At 37.7% G+C, this 21,360-nt stretch overlaps 1 protein-coding gene across 1 annotated transcript in view; it reads left to right on the top strand.

The window, feature by feature from the left end:
- The window catches only part of LMBRD1 (LMBR1 domain containing 1), a 238,221-nt gene extending 219,283 nt beyond the window's left edge, over positions 1–18,938 (top strand). Inside the window, exons 15-16 of the mRNA XM_084624095.1 lie at positions 17,489–17,580; positions 17,746–18,938. Of these exons, the coding sequence (XP_084480221.1) occupies positions 17,489–17,580; positions 17,746–17,865 (212 nt within the window). The 3' untranslated portion in view covers positions 17,866–18,938. The remainder of the gene's footprint in view (positions 1–17,488; positions 17,581–17,745) is intronic.
- Positions 18,939–21,360: the final 2,422 nt, after the last annotated feature.

Raw genomic sequence — 21,360 nt, 5'->3', positions numbered from 1 at the left:
CCAGTAGAATAGTGTCATCTAGCATAAAGCAAGGAGATAAAGAATAATGAAAGCCTGGAGATTCGTATAACCAGACCTCACCTGCTACTTACCCACCCCCAGTGTTCTCTGCTGCTTACCCTGGAAGAATACATCCTTGCTCTTGCTTTCTGAATGTAGTTTCTTCTTTTCATCTAGTATCGTCTCAATGGGATTAAAATAGGATGAGCAAGGAGCACTACAAGAAGTAGGGAAGAAGAAAAGAGAGTTAAGAAATTGGAAAGACCCAGCTAAAAAAAGGTTGACTGATCTGCTGACCCTACAATGATTTTGCAGATTTCTAGTTCCAAAAAGGATTTTGTCACTTGCTAGGGCTTCATATTCTGACTTTAACTTACTCTCAAAATATCCTAGAGCGGTCCAACAAAAAGACTGGTTTTCTCAGGCCATTTAGATTTTTTTCTTTGGAAGCTAATAGACTGACAGTATCCAGTATCAATAAAGTTCTGACCTCCGCTTCCTCTTTTCTTTCAGCCAAAACCACCTCTGTTGTACAGACTTGTCTACATTAAACTTTTTTGCTTAAAAATTTCCACTGTGGCAGCAACATTGATAACAGTGGTGTAAGCTATAGTGTAGACAAGAAATTGGTTGACATAGTTATTTTAAACATTGTCATCTAGAATCCATTTCATAAGCTTCCCCACTTGCATTTTGAGTCTACTGAATCAAAGGAATTTAGAGCATAATCCTTAGCTTTGCATAATCTTTAATTAAAACAAATCATATTTTATAAGTAAACTATATTTATTAAGGCACAACTATAAAACTTGAGCCCATCAAGATTGTCACTTTCTTTTCCAGATGTAGCTCCACAGAAGCTTTGATAAATATGAACTTGGGATTCCACTTTCTAGACTCTTTTCTTATTTCCCTATCAGCTGTGGCAGCAGTGGAAATCCTGGTAAATCCAGAATGCCAGGAAATATTGCATGTTTTAACCACTGTTAGATGTTTGACTGCATGTGTTCCCTCTTTATGCCGTCCCAGCTCTATGAAGGTAGCTGGCACAGCAGACCTCGATCAAACCACCCAATGACCACAAGATCCATTAAGGTACGAAGGTGCCCAGCCGGGTTTATTCTCAACAAAGTACAGTAATAGCACCTGGCTGACTCTATGAGGATGCTAAGATATGTATGCCCGTGACAATGGATGCAGCTCAGTGAATGGTGGGACTTTCCCTTCCCCCCTCAGTTGGCCAAAGACCCTTCAAGTTACAAGTTATGTATTTCCCCTATGACATAGTTAGTTACGTCCCCCGGATGTGGGTTGTTAGCACTCATTATCTTATACATGTTGGTTAGATCAAAACATCTCTATCCATCACACTGTCATCCTGATGTCATCTTTAACAGGGGTTCTCGTTACCTTTGGGGAATGTGCTGGTATTGAGGCATTCTAGTAAAAACCCTTCTGGCATGTGTTTGCGTGAGTGCTCTGTGCCTAGTACCTCTTAGGAATATGTGTTTTTGCAATATCAGCTCAGTTCTTGCTAGATTCTGTGAGCAGGGCCTGCCTCTTACTCACAACCTGACTTTGTTTTAGATCAGCAAAGCTTTGGCCACTACTTTAGCCCAGGCTTCAGGCCTTATACTAGGCCTCTGATACAAAGGCTTATGTTTCAGGTCCTCCTCCTAGTGCAACTAGTTAAGGTCTGAGCAAAGTAAAACAACATAATTAAAATACCAGTGGATAGTCTCTATTAGTAGTGGAGCTGCATCAGAGTAGCAATAGTGGGAACCAGGATTCAATGGCTTCCTTGGTAGAGAATAAAGACAACTTGGAAGGTATAATCCTACCAGTTAGCATTCACTTACTTTTAACCAATAGTGTTTGTAAAAGTTAACATTAATAAACATAGCATTTGGTCCTATTTAGGACAATTTGTTCAGTAAAGTTAGGTCGGGGCAGGTTTAAAACTCCTTGTGCAGTCTTCACTATTTTTCTTTGCTCTCTTTTTGCACCATGAGTTTATCTATTTTTATATGTCAGTGAGTTCTGAGTATGCTCAGCTGCTAGCATTGTATCAAGGAAAAAGTTCTGTGCCCCCTTTTTTACCCATGGCTCAGTGTAGGTATTAATTCCACGTATTATCTTTTTTACTGTTAAAGTGGGTGAGTACTTTCACACACATCTAAATAAATACAAAAAAATCCTGGGTCTGGTTTCTAAAAGTCTTGAAGTATAAAAGTTAGACAGCACTTTGTCTACCATCTCTTGACTCCCTAGATAACATGGGAAAATATACTGAGGTCCTAAAGGTCAGAAAATGCAGGAGTGTTGTGAGTAACTGCCACTTGTCTGGTGTCGCACTAAGACGGAATTAACCTTTAGCACATGTTGTAGCATGGAGGGAAAGAAAATCAGCACACAGCATTTTTCTTTTTTTTACAAATATATATCTATCATCTTTAGAGTGGAGATGTGTAGAGATTGCAAAATTAATATTCTTGTTGGTTTCCTTGCTTCCCATTTTCTACCTTTTTGGTGTCCTCTAAGAAAGCATACCCTTGCTTCTCTTGTTACTAGTAGTTAACTTTTATAACATTTCAGCCTGATAAAATTGTTCCTTTAAGATTTTGTTCGCTTCTGCTAAATAAGGTGGAAGGTGGGATGAGTGATAGGCTTGTAACTTGGAACATTCCAAGGATAGTAATGTGTTGGCAAGCAGATGCTTACAGATCTGCAATAAAGCCTCATTATGCTAGTGCATCAGGGACTCATTATTCATCCTGGACTGCATTGGGAGGCATTGAATTTTGTTGGAATATTTCCCTTTATACTTTAAAAAAAGAAGGGGTGAAGGGACTTAATAAAGATAATTTTAAAAACAGACATGTTTGACTTTAGAAAACATAATGTTTCCAGGGTAGGCAGACATTCATCATTATCTCTGATGACGGAAGAAAAGTTAAGTCATTTAGAGATTTTAAGAATTAAGATTTAAGTACTGCAAACTACTTTAAACAGTACAGCATTGCATTCTCAAAACACATTTTCTGTTTCCAAATTTAAATATTTATAGTGATCAAGATATATTTGTTTCAAAATAAATTTTAGTGTAATGTAACACATTTCGTCATTGTTTATAGAACAAAAAAGAACAAAAATCTTGGTTTTAGAACCAGCTTCCAGGTTTGTAATTAGACATTCTGGATAATAGGCAATGAAGACTGTGGGCCTTTGGTACAAGATTATCAGATATATAGCTGTTAATCAAGGTTTTTATGAATATTATGAAACTATGTGCTGTTGGCTTCCATTACTGTATATATTTGTGGATGTTTAGCTGTACTGCAGTATATAAAAGATCAACTAAGCTGCCAATTTTAAAGATCACCTGAAAAAAAGAAGAAAGGTGTAGTTGGGGGACTGGATGGCTCAGGAGGTTGATCATGACAAAAGTAAAAGATTATAATCAGTTTAAATCCTTCCTACCTTGGAAGTAACCAAGAGCTCTTGTAATCAAACTGTATGGTGTGCACCTTGTTGATCACTTAGTTATTCTCCTTGCCATTATGTCAGAATACGGATGCAATCTAAAACTTGGGCTTTATCACCATTTTGACTCAGTGATTCCCTCTTGTCTTTGTCTGCAAAGGAACAGTGTCTGCTGTTTGGTGCTTTCATATTGTATGTGTTGCATAGCCTTCTTTGCCCAGCCACCACCATCAGCCAGGGTCTTCATGGTTTTCCATTTCCCCTTCAGTGGAGTCTGTCTCGATAATGACAGGTGCCTGTTTGATAACCATCCTTTACTGTTTTTTTTTCTTGGACACCATTTGCTCTGAGCTCAGTAGTTCTTGGCAGTTGTTTGGCAGCACAATGCTGGAGAAAGATGGAAGCCTTCTTTCTGCCCTTTCCGTTTTACACTCCCAATTATCTTCTCTTTTCTGACTCGTTAAAAGGCCATTGTGGCATAACTGGCCCTTCCAAGTGTGTCAGCCAGCAACTTCCTCAATAAGTCATATGTACAGCTCTTTTTAGATTACATGTCAGCATTACTAGCAGTTTTACAAAAGGAAAATCATAGGATGAAGTGCAAAACTCAGCTAGGCCTTAACTGTGTGGAGCAGTGATAAGCATTCCGTAAGAAAACACAAACATCTGGCTAAATGCGTAGAGAAGAATGAATCAGTCAACTGGCACTATAATTAGTTACCAAATACTATAAGATTATCTTGTCTACATCATTATGGAGAAGTTTTTAGAAAATACAGCACCACAGAGAAGAATCCTCCGAAAGTGTCCTGAGGCCCCTGCTTTTCAATTATAGGCCTCTCCTATTCCATATTGTGGGTGTTTTCCTTTGCTCTAGATTGTTTCCTTGGTATTTCCTCTTAACAATAAAAAACCCAGTCTCAAAAGATTCTGAATGTACTTCTTTTAAACAGTTTCATGGTTTTGCCAAAATACATGCACAGTGATTGTATTATAAGCCTCCATTTCCTTCCTCAACAACTCCAGTTTTTTCTCTCTGGTATTTTGAATATATTGGCACATTCTCCATTTCCAGTTGTCCCCTTTAGATAGATATTTTTCTCCAAATGTTTGTTTCTCCTCTACCCTTTCACATTGCTTATGTACAGTTGTGTCCATTAGCTGCTCTTTTTTCTAGGGCTGTTTACCTTAAACAACATTTTAGTTGTACATTTTTACCATGCAGATGTAATTAGGGTGTACAGCTCAAAATGAATATATTTTTTTAAGAATCATAAATACAGGTATTAATATTTATGCAACAGGTAAAATTTGTATTGGATAACCTACAGACATCTAAATGTCTCTTGTAAGATTTGTTCCAGTTGTGAAAATCCTCCTTTAAACAAAAAAAAAGTTTTAAACCTTAAGCCTAATTACTGCCTTTAGTTGTGAGTGTGCAACTCCATGATTTCAGTGAAATTGCATTTATTTGAGGGTAGACTTGGGTCCCTTTTATCTAAAACTTCAATATAGTAATCCTCCTTTAAGCACATTGAAAATTTAGATCCTTATCTATTCGAAACACTTTTTTTCTTACTGAAGCAAGGTTGACCAGATTCCGTTTGATCAGCAGTTGTCTAGTAGTAACAATCAAATAGCATATACAGATGAATGCCAACAAATATGAAACAAATATTTCGTCCTACTCTTATACTTCATATTATAGACTGACAAATTTATTTGGGCATAAGCTTTCGTGGGCTAAAACCCACTTCATCAGATGCATGGAGTGGAACATACAGTAGGGAGGTATAAATACACAGCGTATGAAAAGATGGGAGTTGCCTTACCATGCTGTGTATTTATACCTCCCTACTGTATGTTCCACTCCATGCATCTGATGAAGTGGGTTTTAGCCCACAAAAGCTTATGCCTAAATAAATTTGTTAGTCTAAGTGCCAAAGGACTGCTCGTTGTTTTTGCTGATACAGACTAACATGGCTACTACTCTGAAACTTCATATTATGTTAGTTACTATTAACTATACTTATAACTTTCATAGACTCAGTGCAATACACAGTACTGCATCCTGATACGTGTGTAAGGTTGATGAGAAAATTGTACATTGTATTTGAGTAATAGAATGTAATCAAACTGTACTGTAGTGAGGGCACACAAAAAGCAAAGGTAAGTTGGTTTGTGTAAACTTAATATTGTCTTTTCTGACTTGACTGTTCAACCAGGCAGCTTTTGTAATATACTTTTTAAAATGGAATTGTTTGTTTTTTCCAAAGAAAAATTTCATACCATCCCCCATTTCAGGCACACAATCTGGATTTATTTGGCTAGAAACCACCAGAACACCCAGTCCCATACACATTAGGATGGTAGGATATTCTCTCTTATATTAAGAGTTGCCGAGAGTCTGCCTTCCAGGCCTTTTAAAACTGCCAAATCAAAGATCTTACTTCAGCAGAGCTTCGCATGATAGGCACCTATTTCACTGACTGTGCATCTGCAACTATGGAAATTTGTGATTGACAGGTGGTTTGGGAAAAATTAGAATTTAGGGGAACTTTTGAGGCTTATGAGCCAGAAATCAAAAACCACTCCATTGTCTTCCTTAGCTGCCCACTTCAGCGTAGCATGAAAACTGTAATCAAAATCTATTAAGGGTCATACATTGGTGAGCTCACAACAGATTTTCTCTGGAACGCTTAAAAGTACATAACTTCAGTACATACTATTTTTATATTGACCTTCAACTTTCTACTCCCAGAAGTTTTGGCTTTAGATCTGATTGTGGCCCAAAGCTGACCACAAATCAGAATCTTATTCTTGTCATTGGTAACAAACAATGTTTTCTTCAGGGCTTGGTGGCTTGTTAATGTGGTTGCTGTGCTTGTAAAGCCCTTCTGAATGTTGAAGAGACTTCTACACTTTGGCAATGTAGTTCAAAAACCTTAGTAGACAGGTCACTGCTGGAGAGAATGGTGCTATGTAGGACTGTAGTGACATTAATATTTGTGTATCAATAAACCTACATCACTGCTAGTCTGATATTGCTGCTGGATCAGTTTTACTCCATTGGTGGGGATTTGTACAACCTTGCAAAGAGAAATAACTATACCAAATTAATTTGGGGATATTTCAGTGGGAGGCACATGTATGGATTTGCACATGATTTCACTGGAAAATAGATGAATTCGGTCAGTACAAATCTTTTGTGTGACCAGTCCTCAGAGTTCCAGATATCACCAAATGTGTGTCTGCCTTTTGAGCTCACTGACACAGCTTGGAGCATTTTCTTACATTAAGGCCCTGACAATGTAAATGGGCTTTAAAATAGGTGTAAATAACATTTAATTTTCACATGGGCTTATCTACACTTACAGCACTTAGTGAAGACACTACTTATGTCAACAGGAGAGCTTCTCCCGTTGGGGTAGGTTCTCCACCTCCCAGTAGCCATGTCAACGATAGAAACCCTCTTGTTGGCATAGCACTGTCTACGCCAAGGGTCAGTATAACTACATTGCACGCTCCTGAGCGACATAGTTATACTAACATAAGTTTGTAGTGTAGAACAAGGCTTAGTGTAAATGAGAATAAGGTTACTATTTCATTATCTAAGGACTTGTCTACATTTAAAATGCTGCATCACTTCAGTGAAGATATTATGGAGTTTTCCAGTCAGCATAAGTAGTCCACCTCCTCTAGAATTGTTTACCTTTTTGTTTTCCTCCCTCTGGAGCATACTGTTCTCTTTAATGACCGGGGTCACTTTAAATCAGTCTTTTTTGAGTTCAATTTCCTGATCATTAACAAGCTTGTACATTTTTCTGGAAAAAAAAAATCCTCCTTTTTTTGGCATAATAGTATATATTGACTACAGTGCATATTTTCTCTGAGAAAGTAGTACAGGTTTGAACCTCTACAGTTTTTAATTGTGTTCAACTCATACATCCTTTTCACTCAACTTTCCCTTTCATCTTTTATGCTTTGGAAGATGATTTGTGATTTTAAAAGATACATAATGGGAGGTGGAATATAATTTGTAATAAGCTGATGTTTATCTTTCTTGAGTAAACTAAATCTTAACAATGCATGATGAAACATATGTTTTTTTTAAAAGACTTTTGTTTTTGCAAGACCGTAACATGGCGCTTGTGAGTAGTTTTCCAATTATTTTTTAAGAAGTCCTGTTTTGACATCATTATGGTTAAATTAGTCTGACACTTTGGTTAATTACGCTAGTAAATGTGATGTGCTATGTGGGGATGAAATTTATCTGGCAATATTCATGCATCTTAAATCACAGACATGACATTAGGTGCCCTTTGAAAATTAAGAACTAGTCAATTGTTTGGCAAATTCATCATTAGTTGCTAGGCAACTTCAGGTTTGATGTTTGATAATTAAAAACAGCAAAGCACGAGTCAGGACTCTATTTATTTCACTAATGATTAAAATACAATACTTTATATATTTAACAGTTTATGTAAAAGGTAATATTGGTCCATTTTATCTGTAAATAACTATTTTTATTATGAGTAATTAGCATTTTAGAGTGGCCTAAGTATGCTGGAGGTGGCATTCATTTACTGGCTAACCATGCAAACAAAACATCTTTCAACAGTAATAGTTTTAGATCTGTCTAATGACCTAACAACAATGCTGCTTGCTGTGATGTTGGAGGCCCAATTTCTCTATAGTTGTGGACTTCCAGCATGTTATGAAAATAGATTTGTGGGAATTGCTGTTTTCATAAACATTTCCAGGTAGCTGATTCAACGACATCAAAAATAATAAACGTAGTGAGCACTTATGTGGTGTTTTACCTTTTTCAAAGAGCTGTTGTAAAATTAATGGCCAAGGGGAGCAATTGTCTAGATGACGAGCACTTCAGCTGCTACTGTCAGAGAAAAGAAAAGATAAAAAGAAATTTTAATACCATGTCTGGCTGGCTAACTTCTCTCCTTCTCCCCATCTCATCCACCCCAACAGAGGAAACTTTGTCATATGAAAAAGACACAAGAACCTGGTATTTCTGGAAAAGCTATAATTACTGCTAACTGTGGAAAATTGCCCTCCTTTTCAACCTAGAGTCCTTATTCGATTAGTTTCCTTTGAACGTGAAATAGTTTGTCCATTTTAGTAATTTATCTTCCTTAAGTAACAGGCTAATTCACTTCTATGAAGAAGACCTTGGTTAAGAACATTGGTAAATTGAACCCGAAGACTGCTGCTGTGCCAGAATGAAAAATTTCCATCAGTGGACTGGGAATAAAATACACTTGGCTTTTCTGGTAATTGTTGCTATTAGAAACTGTAGCTATCTTTTTCTAAGGCCTCAATCATCCTTTTTCTGTAGAGCATCTGTCTCATCTTGTATCCCTGAACCTTCATCGGTTTAACTAGATAATGCTGATAAAGCAGTATACTCCTCTTTCCTTTAAGTAGTAGTATTTGCTTTTACTATCTCAGCATGGGTTCCGTTCCATGTCTGCATCTACTCCAGAGAGTCCAAATATTGTGAATAATACTCATGACAGTTTCCATTCTGGGTAACAAGTGGTTATTTTAATTCAGATTAATGCAGTAATTATTCTCCCTCGCTTCAAACTAGTTTAGATAGACTACTTGTATAGTCTTTCTCTCACAGCATTGAGGCAGTATCTGCAGCCTTGTTATATACATGAATAAAATCTGCAAATTTGAGTTTTACAAGAAAACACCTCAACTACGCTTCTTAACATTTGGAATTTTCATGTCTTAATATATTTATCCAAAAATTAGTAATATAGTGGAATAGTGGGAGTATAAATATCCTGTAGTATTCTCACCAAATCCATAAATTTATACTATTATCTTATTGAGTTTGACGTGTACAAAAATAGCCATAATTTGAATAGTTGAACTTCTGTCCTATTTCATTAAAATATTTTTTGAAGGTCAAGCAGGTCCAAAATACATAGTGTAATTTGTTTAGCAAGATTACCGTAGAGAGCCATCTGTAGGTCTCTTAGCATTTCTGTAATTCAGGTGAACAGCTGGAGGGCTGCAGATGGTGGGGAGACTGTGCTATCCCCATTCATTAGGTATTGTTTTTCCACTTTTCAAATGCAAAGCAGTGGAGGAGGAGAGAGAGCACTATTGGGTAAATCTTACTCCATTTCTTTTTTCTTATTGAATAGGATTTGATAAACAATGGAGGGGTTTTCAAATATAGTGCCACTTCACGTTTTCTCTTTAATCTGCTGTCAAGCTGTCCTACAGTGGCTCTAGAGTGCGAGTATCAACTTCAGGGCACACTGTTAAGAAGCAGGGCAGAGACCCTGCTTAATTGGTTGTGAGTTCTATAGTTACATTTCACCAACCAATTATCAAGTGCAAACTCCTCAGACACTATCACAGCCTTAACATGGAGCCACAGACAGTTCACTTGGGTACTCCAATCTATCTTGCCACCCAGGTATGCTTACCTTTGTGATAGGTGGTCCCTTACACCAAAAATCACAGCAATATTCAGGTTACTCCCATTCCCAAAGGGACAGTCACTTACCCTAGGTCAGTAGTACCTTAGATTTCACACCAAATACAACACATGTATCCAATCCTATAATAAACTAAAGATTTATTAACTAGGAAAAGGAGTTCATTGTTTATAAGGTTAAAACAGGTTTAACATATCTACACACACATCTTAATTTTCAAAAAGTAATAGTAGCTTCTATAATAAGCAAGCTCTATTAGTCCTTTAGGGCTAACCCAAGCCAAGCACTGGGGATCTTTTGCTTATCTTCAGTAATCCTTGCCCCTCAGAGTCCAAGCAGCATAAAAGACACAGTTCTTCTTTGTTAGGGCTTTTTATTCCTTCCCCCCTTCTGCTTCAGGTTGCAAATTCAGCTGTTGAGAGGAATTCACTTGCACATTCCCTCTTAACAGAGGTGGGGAGCAATGTCTTTTGCCCTTTGATGTTCCATAATAGTTTGTCTGGTGTTGATGGGTCTTCTTTTGTTGGGTGGGAGATAGCACCTGTTGGAAACTAGTATTTCTTACTCTCTTAATGCTTCTCTCCTGACAGGTGATTTACAGTTACAGAGCAAACAATTAAGTATTACATCATGATATGGTATACAGATATTGTAAGTGAGATTAATACATGCAACAACTTACAAGCATTTCATAAAGTCTAAGCACATTCTTATTATGCTAATCCCTATTTTAACAGTACCAACACACAGATGAGCCAATCGGGTTCCAGCTATGTATTCGTAAGAGTTTAACTGAGATCTAGGGCCCTTGGCAGGAGCTGGCACCTGGTCTGTCAGCATCATAACTTCACATTTTTATTAGGAATGGCTGAGCAAGTTCTGGTAAAATAAGAACTCAAGAAGTCTTGTTTTTCTTAGTCAAACCAAATCTCAAACCTTTTCTGTCTTTCGGAATTGCTTCCATTAAATTCTCATCTCTCCTTTACCATCTTCATTTGATTGTGAGGCTTGTCTGTGTTTCAGCTTGGGCTCGCTGCTGGGCCCTTCAATTTTCTGCAGGATTTACCTGTTTGTCATACCCCACAGTGTATGACATTCCAAAGCCAGATATAGTGAGCATTGCAGTTTCTAGTGTGTTTTTAGCAATAAAGAGAAAATATATTAAAGGAAGCTTGGCAAAGTGGCTAGACTCACCCACTGGGCCCCACTTCTGTTATCACCATCTATTACTAGGGAGCAGGGCTGCAGGGCCTCTTGTTCAAGAATCTGCCATGCAGAGAGGGCCGTAGAGTCCTTTGCAAAAATGAGAGGAATGAGAGGCTCCAGTGTACTCTCTCCATAGAATCCTGTGTCAGTGGGGGTGGAAGAGAGCTAGAGAAGATTCCTCCAAAGAGCCCTGCCAGCGTCACAGAGAAATAGTAGCACTTCACAGACTTAATGGATTGCTTTAGTCTGCTTATTTTCTGCTTTGAACTAGATACGGTCATTTTAGCTACTAACTTTTTACTAAATATAACAGAATTGTGACAGAAAAAGTTATTTTGTTACATAAGTATTTAGAGAGAATGTCCAATATACCAGAAAAGAAAAGAAGGGAGTCCATACAGGCTGCTACATTTTAGTAATGTTTTAAAATGAGTTCATAGAGATAAGTCATGTCTTTTCTACAATCCTGCAATATTTGTCAGTGGGGATTAATATGAGAGTCTTTTGCCTTTTTGTGCATTGCACATCCTTCTTTGGTTTTTTGTTTTTGTTTTTTTCTTTGTGGCTGTTTAAAGCTGCTGCTCTAAAGACCTGTGCTTTTCTCTAATACATTAAGTTTGGTCACAACGCCTCTTCATCTGCACCAGTTTTATTCTCTTTTCCTAGCTTATTGCTTCAGTGATTAGATTTAGAATTTACTGTAAATCTTTGTGTGAAGATAATTGCTGCTGTTTTAAGCATCCTTTCTATATGAAGAAGGCATGGGAGTGCTATTATTTGTAAGCTTTCATCAACAAATCTTTTGACTTTCCTATAAGGTAAATATACCTCTAAAATAATTCTGTTCCTTTTAAAGCAGACTGACGAGACAACATGGCTTTGTAAATACTGCTCCAGCATGCTGTAAATGTTTGCCTTCACCAAAGAATGTTCCTGTTTTTTCCCCTCTAATTCTTTATACTTCATCCATAGGCAAACCCATGGGTGCAGTAAATGTATAGACTCCGCTATTCCTCAAAACATATAAACTACTGACCTGTCAGTACAGTAGACTGCTGACTCTGATTTTATCTAGTCTATAGCTTTGCTTCATAGTGCTTGTGTATTGTTTGGATTATGATGCCAGTAAACCTAACCATTGCATTTGATTAGTTGTCCCTTGAATAGACTCTACAAATTCCTACTCTTGGTTGAGTTCACCCTCTGAAATGAAGCTGGAACTATTCGGAAAGCAATAATTGCTATAGCCATGTATTTTCCAGAAAGGACAATCTTCTGGCAGGCAGTGTAAGCAGAAATTAACTTCGAACAGGGATGATTTTAAAGGGCTTGGAACTTCTGACTCTTTCATATATTATTTCAGCATACATAAAAACTTATATCGAGGTATCTCTTCACAACAAATGAAAATGACATGTTAAAATTGTGCTCTGGGGAGGAAGTGGCTTTGGTTCCCTGACCAATGCAACTTCCCTAGACTATAACCTGGGTATTCTCTCCAATAGCCCCAATTTCAAAAGTCATCAGGAATAGAAAATAGGACCAAACTTAGGCACTATTAATAGTTTCAAACTGATCTCTTCAATTATGGCATTTAGATCTCGTAGGTTTGGCAGCAGGGTTCCCTTTTCAGCATCCAAACAAATTTATCTAGCGGAAATGGAGAGATTACCTTTCTAGACAATACAGAGATGAGTTACTTCAGTATTCATATTCATATGTTATCCTGACCTATTTGGAAAAAAAAATTCTACTGAGCACAGACAAAGATGCAATCATGTATGCCACATTCCTATTCAATAATCTTTTGTACTTGGTCATCCAAAGAGTCCTGAAATGCTTACTTCACTCTTTCCCACCTTCAATGCCGTCTTGTGGTTTAAATCTAGTTCTTGCCAAATTTATTAAACTTGCGTTTGAAACTCTGGGAAAATGTTCACGGTGTAATTTTTTTCTGAAGATTGAATTTCTCACAGCAATAACATTGGCCTAGAAAATCAGTGACTTGCAGCCCATAAGGCCAATATTCCTTACACAATGTTCCACAAGAGCAAGTTAGCTTTACTCCCACATTCTATTACCAAATTCTAAGTACTGTGATCTCTGAATTCTGTATAATCCCAGTCCATTGGTTTATATGTATGTTACTTTAAGCAAGAGTTGTTGCCTGGGAGCACCAGGTACTTCAAGCAAGATGTTAAAAGAGCTTCGAGTTATTATTTAGGTAAGACTACAACTTCTTTAAATCTGAGATTTGTTGTATATGGAGAAACATGCAAGAGGGAAACTGTAAACTTTGTTTACAAATTTGTCATGACGGCATTGGTTTCTCAGCACTTGAAAATCTTAGGATGTATTGTACTGGGTCCAAAGCTGCTTCAGGATATGTCAGGATCCTATCTGCTGAGATATGCAAGTCTGCTCCCTGGAATTGGGTTCATACATTTCCACAATATTAGTTTCTTGACTTGACTTCTAAATCAAATGCCCAATTCAGGGAAGCAGTCCTACAATCTTTTTGGTTTAGTTGATTCTCCTCACGCTACTGAGAGTTAATCTCCAGGGAGGTTGTATTTGTCCTTACTCAGTGGATATAACACTCCATGAGAAATGTTACAAGATCTTTTACATCCACAAGTGGCCAGGATCTCTGTTATGAATCTTGTGAAAGACAACCACTTCAACAGCCTTTCTTAACTCTTAGGTTCACTATCTGAAGGAAGAGCGCCACCTACTGAATCGCAGTTTATTCATTTGTTTCATTTTTGCCCTTTTTGTCTTCCTTCTGTTCATTCCAATCTCCTTTTACCTTAAAATAGTCATTCCCTTTCATCTATCAGTTAATGAGCTAACATGCCACTCTGAGAACATACCACTCTGGTGGTAGACTAAATGTTGATCACTCTTACCCAATTTTGCACAAAAATTCTCTTGAATTATATGTGCATATATGATATCTTTCAGCATGTTGCTTTATAACTAACGTGTGTGTGTATTGATCATTTGTTCTCACTTACATGGTGACTCTCTTTAATATGCTGCTCTTACATGTGATTTCACATTACTTCAGTTTTCAGAATAAAATGCACAAAATCAATCTGAATTTATTCTTTCGTATAATTTATGGGGAAGAAGGGTGGACTACAATGCAATACATTATATGGGTTCTAACTGCTGTTAACTGCTCATCCCACTGACCAGGGTGCAATCTTGATGGGATCTGGAACTGTGGAGAGGCATTTTCTGGAGTTAGGGGACAGAGAGATCTCCACTGGGAGTAGCTGAAGCAGTATTCTGTATGCCCCCTCTTCTTTCCTCTCTCTCCCTTTCCTTTAGTGTGTGGGGCAGCTGCATCTCTTCTCTCTTCCTCACCCCCTGCCTTCTTCATGTTGCAGGTTGCTGGGGATCAAGCCTGGGCCTCCAGGGCATTTTCTGCTGCCATTGGACAATGGAGGTGGTGCTAGGGCTGGGTGACTGGTTCTCATTTGGTGGAGGACAAGGGAGGGTTGATATAGTCGGCTGCCAAGGAAGGGTAACCATGGTGAGTTCCCTGTTGCAGCCTCACCCTTCTCACTTTTAATCTAGGGGCTGAATTCTGGTGGTGCTAAGAGCTCGGTTGATTGCTAGTTTTGGGGCCTGGACGGTATTTTTCCCATACAACAAACTACTGAATGGGTTTTCATTTTCCACTTGGCACCCAGAAGGGGTTTAAATTACAATTTTGCAGATTCCAGTGCAGTTGGTGGGTTAGCAGGGGTCCTGTTGAGGTTCCTGTAATCCAGTGGCCTGCCTGGGCATTAGTCCTGAGCACTGCACTGCATGTTGAGGGGGTTTGCCAGAAACTGGGAATGAGCGAGAGGGAATGGGTCACTTGATGATTTTCTGTTCTGTTCATTCCCTCTGGGGCACCTGGCATTAGCCACTGTCAGAAGACAGGGCTATATGGACCTTTGATCTGGCCTAGCATAGCCACTCTTATGTTCTTATGTCTCGTGTAGCCTATGGCTCCCTTCAACTTAGCTTTGCTACCTCTGAAATGGAGTTGGAAAGCAGGTTGGGACTCTGCTCTAAATCAAGGTCCCTCGGCAGGCCCAAAGTTGTAGAGGGAGCATGGCCTTCACGGTTGCCTCAGGTTTATAGTATACTGGGGGCATTAGTGACCATTGAGCACCACAGTGGAATAAGCCTGGTGAGTGTTCTGGAATGATTATCCCAGTTAAGTAAAAGTTTTTTAAAAAGTTGTGGCCTTTGCATTTAACTATGCTAAGGTGTCTATGTCTCATGGTTTCGGGGTCTGTGTTTCATTTCCATCAAAATGTTGAAACGACACACTTTGACATTTCTGAATTGAAACGTTTGGAATTACTGTGATGTGGAAAACTTTCTGTTCCCAGGGAACGGACATGCTGAATTTCCTCATCTCTAGGAAATATGGTCACCTTTAAAAATTGTATCAAAAATGGCATTACCCTCTGAACAAATGTGTTCAGACAACCACTACATCCAATTCTGTTAATTGCTGAAAATTTGGGAATTCCAATTCACTTGGGTTTGGTAATTAAAAAAAAAATTGATATGCAAGAACATAAGTGCTTATATATGAAAAGTGAATATTTTGGTGACTTAATGGAAATAAATAGCATTTGAATAAACCTTCTGCAGCATTTTGGGACCAGTAGAAGATAGCGGATCTATTATGCAGTCCCTTGTGGGCAATCCTATTAAGAATTTAACACATTATAAAATCAGAAAAATGGGGTAATGTCTATTACTTTTATGACTCATCGCTAGTACTGCATCTGCTGTACACAGCTTAAATAAACACTAGAGGTAGTCACATTTTCACATCCATATAAATAAACGGATACAATTCCAACTTTTTTGTTTTTCAGGAATGGCAAATCTTGTATCTTGTAAGAATGAACAGCTTTCTTTAAGGAAGAACCTGTTTTACTGGTTAATAGTTCTGCTATTTTGATGTGCAGTGCATCACTGATATGCTAAGATTTCAGAATAATGTGCACATCTTAGTCACAGAATTTTTTTTTCTGTTTCAGAATGTATGGGAATTTGTGAGCAAATGTACAGAGAATGTCATTACATCTTCCCTACGCAACAGCTAGGTAGCAAGAGAATCGTGTTTGTTTTTCAGCCAGACGTTAGAAGCCAATGCTTTAATACCTGACTCTTTCTCCAGTGTTCTGTTCTTGGCTCTCTAATTTAGAGACATAAGTTCATGACACAACTTGTAGGGAAAATTCATAATTTTATTAAATGATACCTTCACTTAAAGCCAAAAATCTTTTGTTTTCCTCAAAAAAAATATTTGTAATAGAGAGAATCTTTTTCCATATGAAAATTGCTTTTTTTCATTACCGTTTATTAGTAATAGTACAGTATCACCGTGAAAAGCTATCAGTCTGAAGTCCCAATCCTACAGACACACATGTTATCTTTATGCATGTGAGTAGTCCCGTTGGCTTCAGTGGGCTTATTAGCATGAGTAAAGCTAAGCATATGCTTAACTTCAGCCCCACTCCTGCAAACCTTTAAGACAGGATGCAAGAAGTTCATGCAACATGCATGAGAAGAGAGTGCCTCAGTATTGCCTACGGTTTTATGCATGGAAGTAACTTGTTCAGTAACCAGACGTATGTCTTTCTGTGTTTCTTTTAGAATGTAGTGTGTTGCGGATTTAGGATTTCCCACACAGGCCTACTTGCTCGCCACCTAGGGTCTGCACGGGCTGTAAAGGGCTAATTCTATATCAAGACACACTATTAAATCCTGTAAAAAATCCATGACTTTCACCTTTTGTTCCTTCCTCCAGATCTGCTTCCTGAGCATTCTTAAAACCTACCATGTTGTTTGGAGGGATGGTGGGAATTTAATCAATCCTGGTGGCAGATTTCTAGTCCCAATGATCCCTCTGCTTACTTGGATCATATAACCTCTCGTATATGTCTTTGCTATAGCAGAACTCAAATAGATAACTGGAATTTTTAAAATCAATTTTGGGTTGAGCCTGCAAACATGTATGATTTCAACCAATGTGTTTTTGGGTTTTGTTTTTTTTCAGACAAGTCTATGTAATTCTCTGTGTAACTGCCATTATTTTCTTTTTAATTAGTTTCCTCAGAACAAATTATTCCACAACTATAATTAGCTTGTATATCATTGTATCTTTAAGAGAAGACGGTCTATTTTGAGTGCAGTAGTAGATTTTTGCAATATTTTTAATAATCAGTTTACTGTTAGTAAAATCTTCTATAATTACAGCTATACCATGAAATACACACATTTTGTCTGCTTTATTTTAGATCAGTGCACTGTTACTCGGACATACCTTTTCCTTCATAAGTTTTGGTTCTTCAGTGCTGCCTATTACTTTGGGAACTGGGCATTCATTGCAGTAAGTAATCTGATTTAGAGATCATAACAAATCAAGCTGAATGCTTTAACATAAATTGTAACTCAGATATTTGCATCACGACTGTGACATTTAACTTTAAAAGCATCGTTTTCATATTCTTAAGTGAGATACAGTAATACATATTACACTGATTTAAATTCACAGGTCTTTTTAATCGGATTAATTGTGTCATGTTGCAAAGGGAAGAAATCAGTCATTGAAGGAGAAGTGGATGAAGATGATTCAGACATAAGTGATGATGAACCATGTGTCTATTATGGTTGACAGCCTTTTGTCCTGAAGGTTTAAAAAAAATGTAATCTAAAATTGTTTGAAAGTCGTGTTTATGTGGAATTTTAATCCAAATGTTAAGCAAATTTTCTCACTTGCAGTAAAAATAAATTGAGAGAGAAAGTGGGAATATTAATTTAAAAGGGGTGGAAAACTGAATTTTTTTGTTTCCTGAAGAATACATCACTGTATTGTAGCAGAGCTATTATTGAAATTGGGTTGGAATAATATATATAAAATGTACTGTTTTTATGATGGAATGCTTATGTGCAATGTTTTCTAATGTACAATTTGATATTGTGATTGCAGTTGATAATATTTCAGAGTTAATGTTGCTTTTCTGCTACTAGTTTTTGGTTTCTTAAATTTCTTTCATGTCTGACTTGTATGACTTTTTTTATAGCAAGATTAAATTTATAGGGAATTGTATTTAAAAATCATACTGAAACAGCTGGTAAACAAACATTGCTTGAAAGACTCAGCCAGAGTTCCTTCACTTTCCAGAAGTGTGGCAATTTATGAAAATTAATTTTTGCAATAATTTCACTGTCATTACTATGATATGCACATAAAGTTATAGTCCATGAGACAGCGTTTAGATTTACAATAATATCTTTAAATGTACTGAAAATACATACAGTGAGCTCCAGAGTTCATTCTCAATATGCTAGGAATAAACAAGTTGTGTAAACTTCCACTGTTTCTGAAGTTTAGCCATGACCATATTTCCGTTTACTAGATCACTGAATTTTGTGGCAACCAGTATATAGCCTTTGCTCTGTTATTCTTTACTCTGATATGTGAGAAGTTAAAAATATTACTCCATATTAACTATACTATACAACATCTTGGCAGTGTTTCTTCAAAATTTTATAAGATCTAAAACTATGTGATTAAACTCTTTACTGAGTGGTATTAACTACCTGGGTTAATTAAAACATGAGGTTAATTATGGTATTTTTATTTTCTCCAAATATATTAATACAAATTCTCTGGAATAAGGCTATTTTTCCTATTTGAAATATAGTCAGTATAATCACTGTCATTTTAAACAAGTCATTAAAAATGAAATACAAACATCATTGTAACAGTGTAAACATTAAAAAGTGTAATTCTACAAAATTAGATGTTTTCTTTATATACTTTTTTGTAAAATAAACTTACAATATCTTAACTATACCTTCTTGTTGAGTTCTTCTTTGTAAACCAAAATGCATTTGTGCTATCAAGTATCCTTTAAATATTGATTTTCCATGGGTTATTACCATTATTTCTTTAAAAGTGCAGATTTGCTAATTCCTAAAAATATTGCAAGAGAGAAACTGCATGAACTATAACAATACAGTAAAAGCTGTGTTATCCAGCACTTTACCAATTGGAAAGCTCTATAAACCAGCATTTCCAATCTTCATAGAAAGTCAGTTTTATAGTCCGGTTGGTGCGGGCCCGGTAGGCTCCCTCCCTGATGCTGCGTGGCTCCCTGGAAGCGGCGACATGTCTCTGCTGCTCCTAGGTGGAGGAACAGCCCATGAGGGGTTCAGAGTGCAGGAGGGCGTGCAGGGCACAGGCTCTGGAAGGGAGTTTGGGTGTGGGAGGGGCTCAGGGTAGGTGGTTGGGGCTTGGGAGGGGACGTGGGATAGCGGATCTGGGCGGCTCCCTGCAAGTGGCGACATGCCCCTGCTGCTCCTAGGCAGAGGCATGGCTAGGCGGTTCTGCGTGGTGCCCCCACCCCGAGCACTGGCTCTGCAGCTCCCATTGGCTGTGGTTCCCAAGCCCCCTCCCACACCCAAACTCCTTCCCAGAGCCCATACCCCCTCCCGGGGCCCAACCCCCAGCCCTGATCCCCCTCCCACACCCAAACTCCCTCCTCATAGTTAACCAGAATTTTTTACTTACCGGTACTCCTCAGTCCCCCAAAATGCCAGATAACAAACAGTGCCTATAAATATAGTTCAGGTAATCTTTGTAAGATTAGTAATTGTTACCTAATTACCTTGAAATTTACAAAAGTAATTTATTAACTTGCCCTCTCTAGAAGTTCTCACAGTATATTAGAAGCAGACAGTTTCCTCTATTATTACCCCAGAAATAGGCTGCATATTTGTTACTGCAGTACTTCATCATACCAGGCCTTTATAAGAACTTTTGAATTTTAGTCTGTCAGCTGTGCCATTTCCAAACAAAAATTTTAGCTGAGGGACTATTTAGATGGAGACTTTTTAAAAAGAAACCAAGAAATAAAATACCATAAATACTGGGACATTTTAATTGAAGTTCAAGCACCAATCCACTCTAACCCTATATCCGCATCTATGCTCCACCCACTCGGCTGAAGATGTACTGGGGCAGTGTTAGGGCACATTTTGGTCAGACCCTTAGGATCAAGCCCAGTACTTGAACAGATTTCCAGATCTGTTGGCAAACCTGCTCATCTCATTGTTGAGATGATGGGAAACTTGCCTGCTGTCAGTGAAACACTGAGAGAAGCAAAATTAAAGAACCTGTTTGGATGTACTGTTTTCCAGCGGGATCTGTGGGTTAAGTTGCTTTAGATAATAGGTTATTTAACCTTACATTGGAAGCATTAACAAAATGGGATAGCACTGTCCATATCTACCTGTGAGAAAATCTGCAAACAGTAGGAGAAATGTGGAGTGGAACTTCTCCATTCCAATTCTGACCCTCCCTCCCCACAATAACCATAAAGCACAATCTCTACAGGTCCTCCCTAACAGGAGGAATAGGACATAGGATATAATGTTTAAAATAAAAGTTAACTGTGGCAGTGAATTAGGGTTCTCAAAATTGCAAACTCTAATTATGAATAAGGCTACGATTTAATCATGGGTATTTTTCATAAAAGTCATGGACAAGTCACAGGCAGTAAACAAAAAGTCATAGCCCTGACCTGTCCATAACTTGTTCTATATAAATACCCATGACTAAAATTTAGGCGCTCCGGTGGGCTCCCGTGGCTGCTGCTCCATGGTGCGGGGCAACTCGGGGGCAATGAGAAAGCTGGGAGATTGTACAGAGCACTGTCAGCGTAAAGGAAATGCAGGGCTGCATGTTGCGTTATGTCACTCTTTTCTATTTTTATCATAGTCCTGCATGAAATCAACTAATCTAGCAACGCCAGTGCAAGTGATCATTATCATATTTCTTCATATGGAACATCCTTAGTCCAGGCAGTGATCTTGAAAAATATTGGCCTGTCAGTATTTGCACTGGTAAGTTACAAAACATGTTTCCTAATATTTTATGTATAGCTTATCAGAGATAAAAATATATTCTTATTTAACATCTTTATTCTGAATATTTACTAAAGAACCAGGAGTACAGTTAAAGATGCCAAGACTGCTGCTTATAATAACTCTTGTTTTTCGTTCATTGAAGTTATTCAAAAAAGTAAAGCAATTTAGGGCAATTTTTGCCTTCCATTTGCTCAAATGTTCTTTCCTGTTCTTACAGCTGTTCCTGTCTGTCATG

Source organism: Lepidochelys olivacea (assembly GCF_965140295.1).
Source record: "Lepidochelys olivacea isolate rLepOli2 genome assembly, chromosome: 3".
Classification (NCBI taxonomy): Eukaryota; Metazoa; Chordata; order Testudines; family Cheloniidae; genus Lepidochelys; species Lepidochelys olivacea.
Note: the sequence above shows the minus strand (reverse complement) of the source record. Positions and strands in the feature narration are given on the sequence as shown.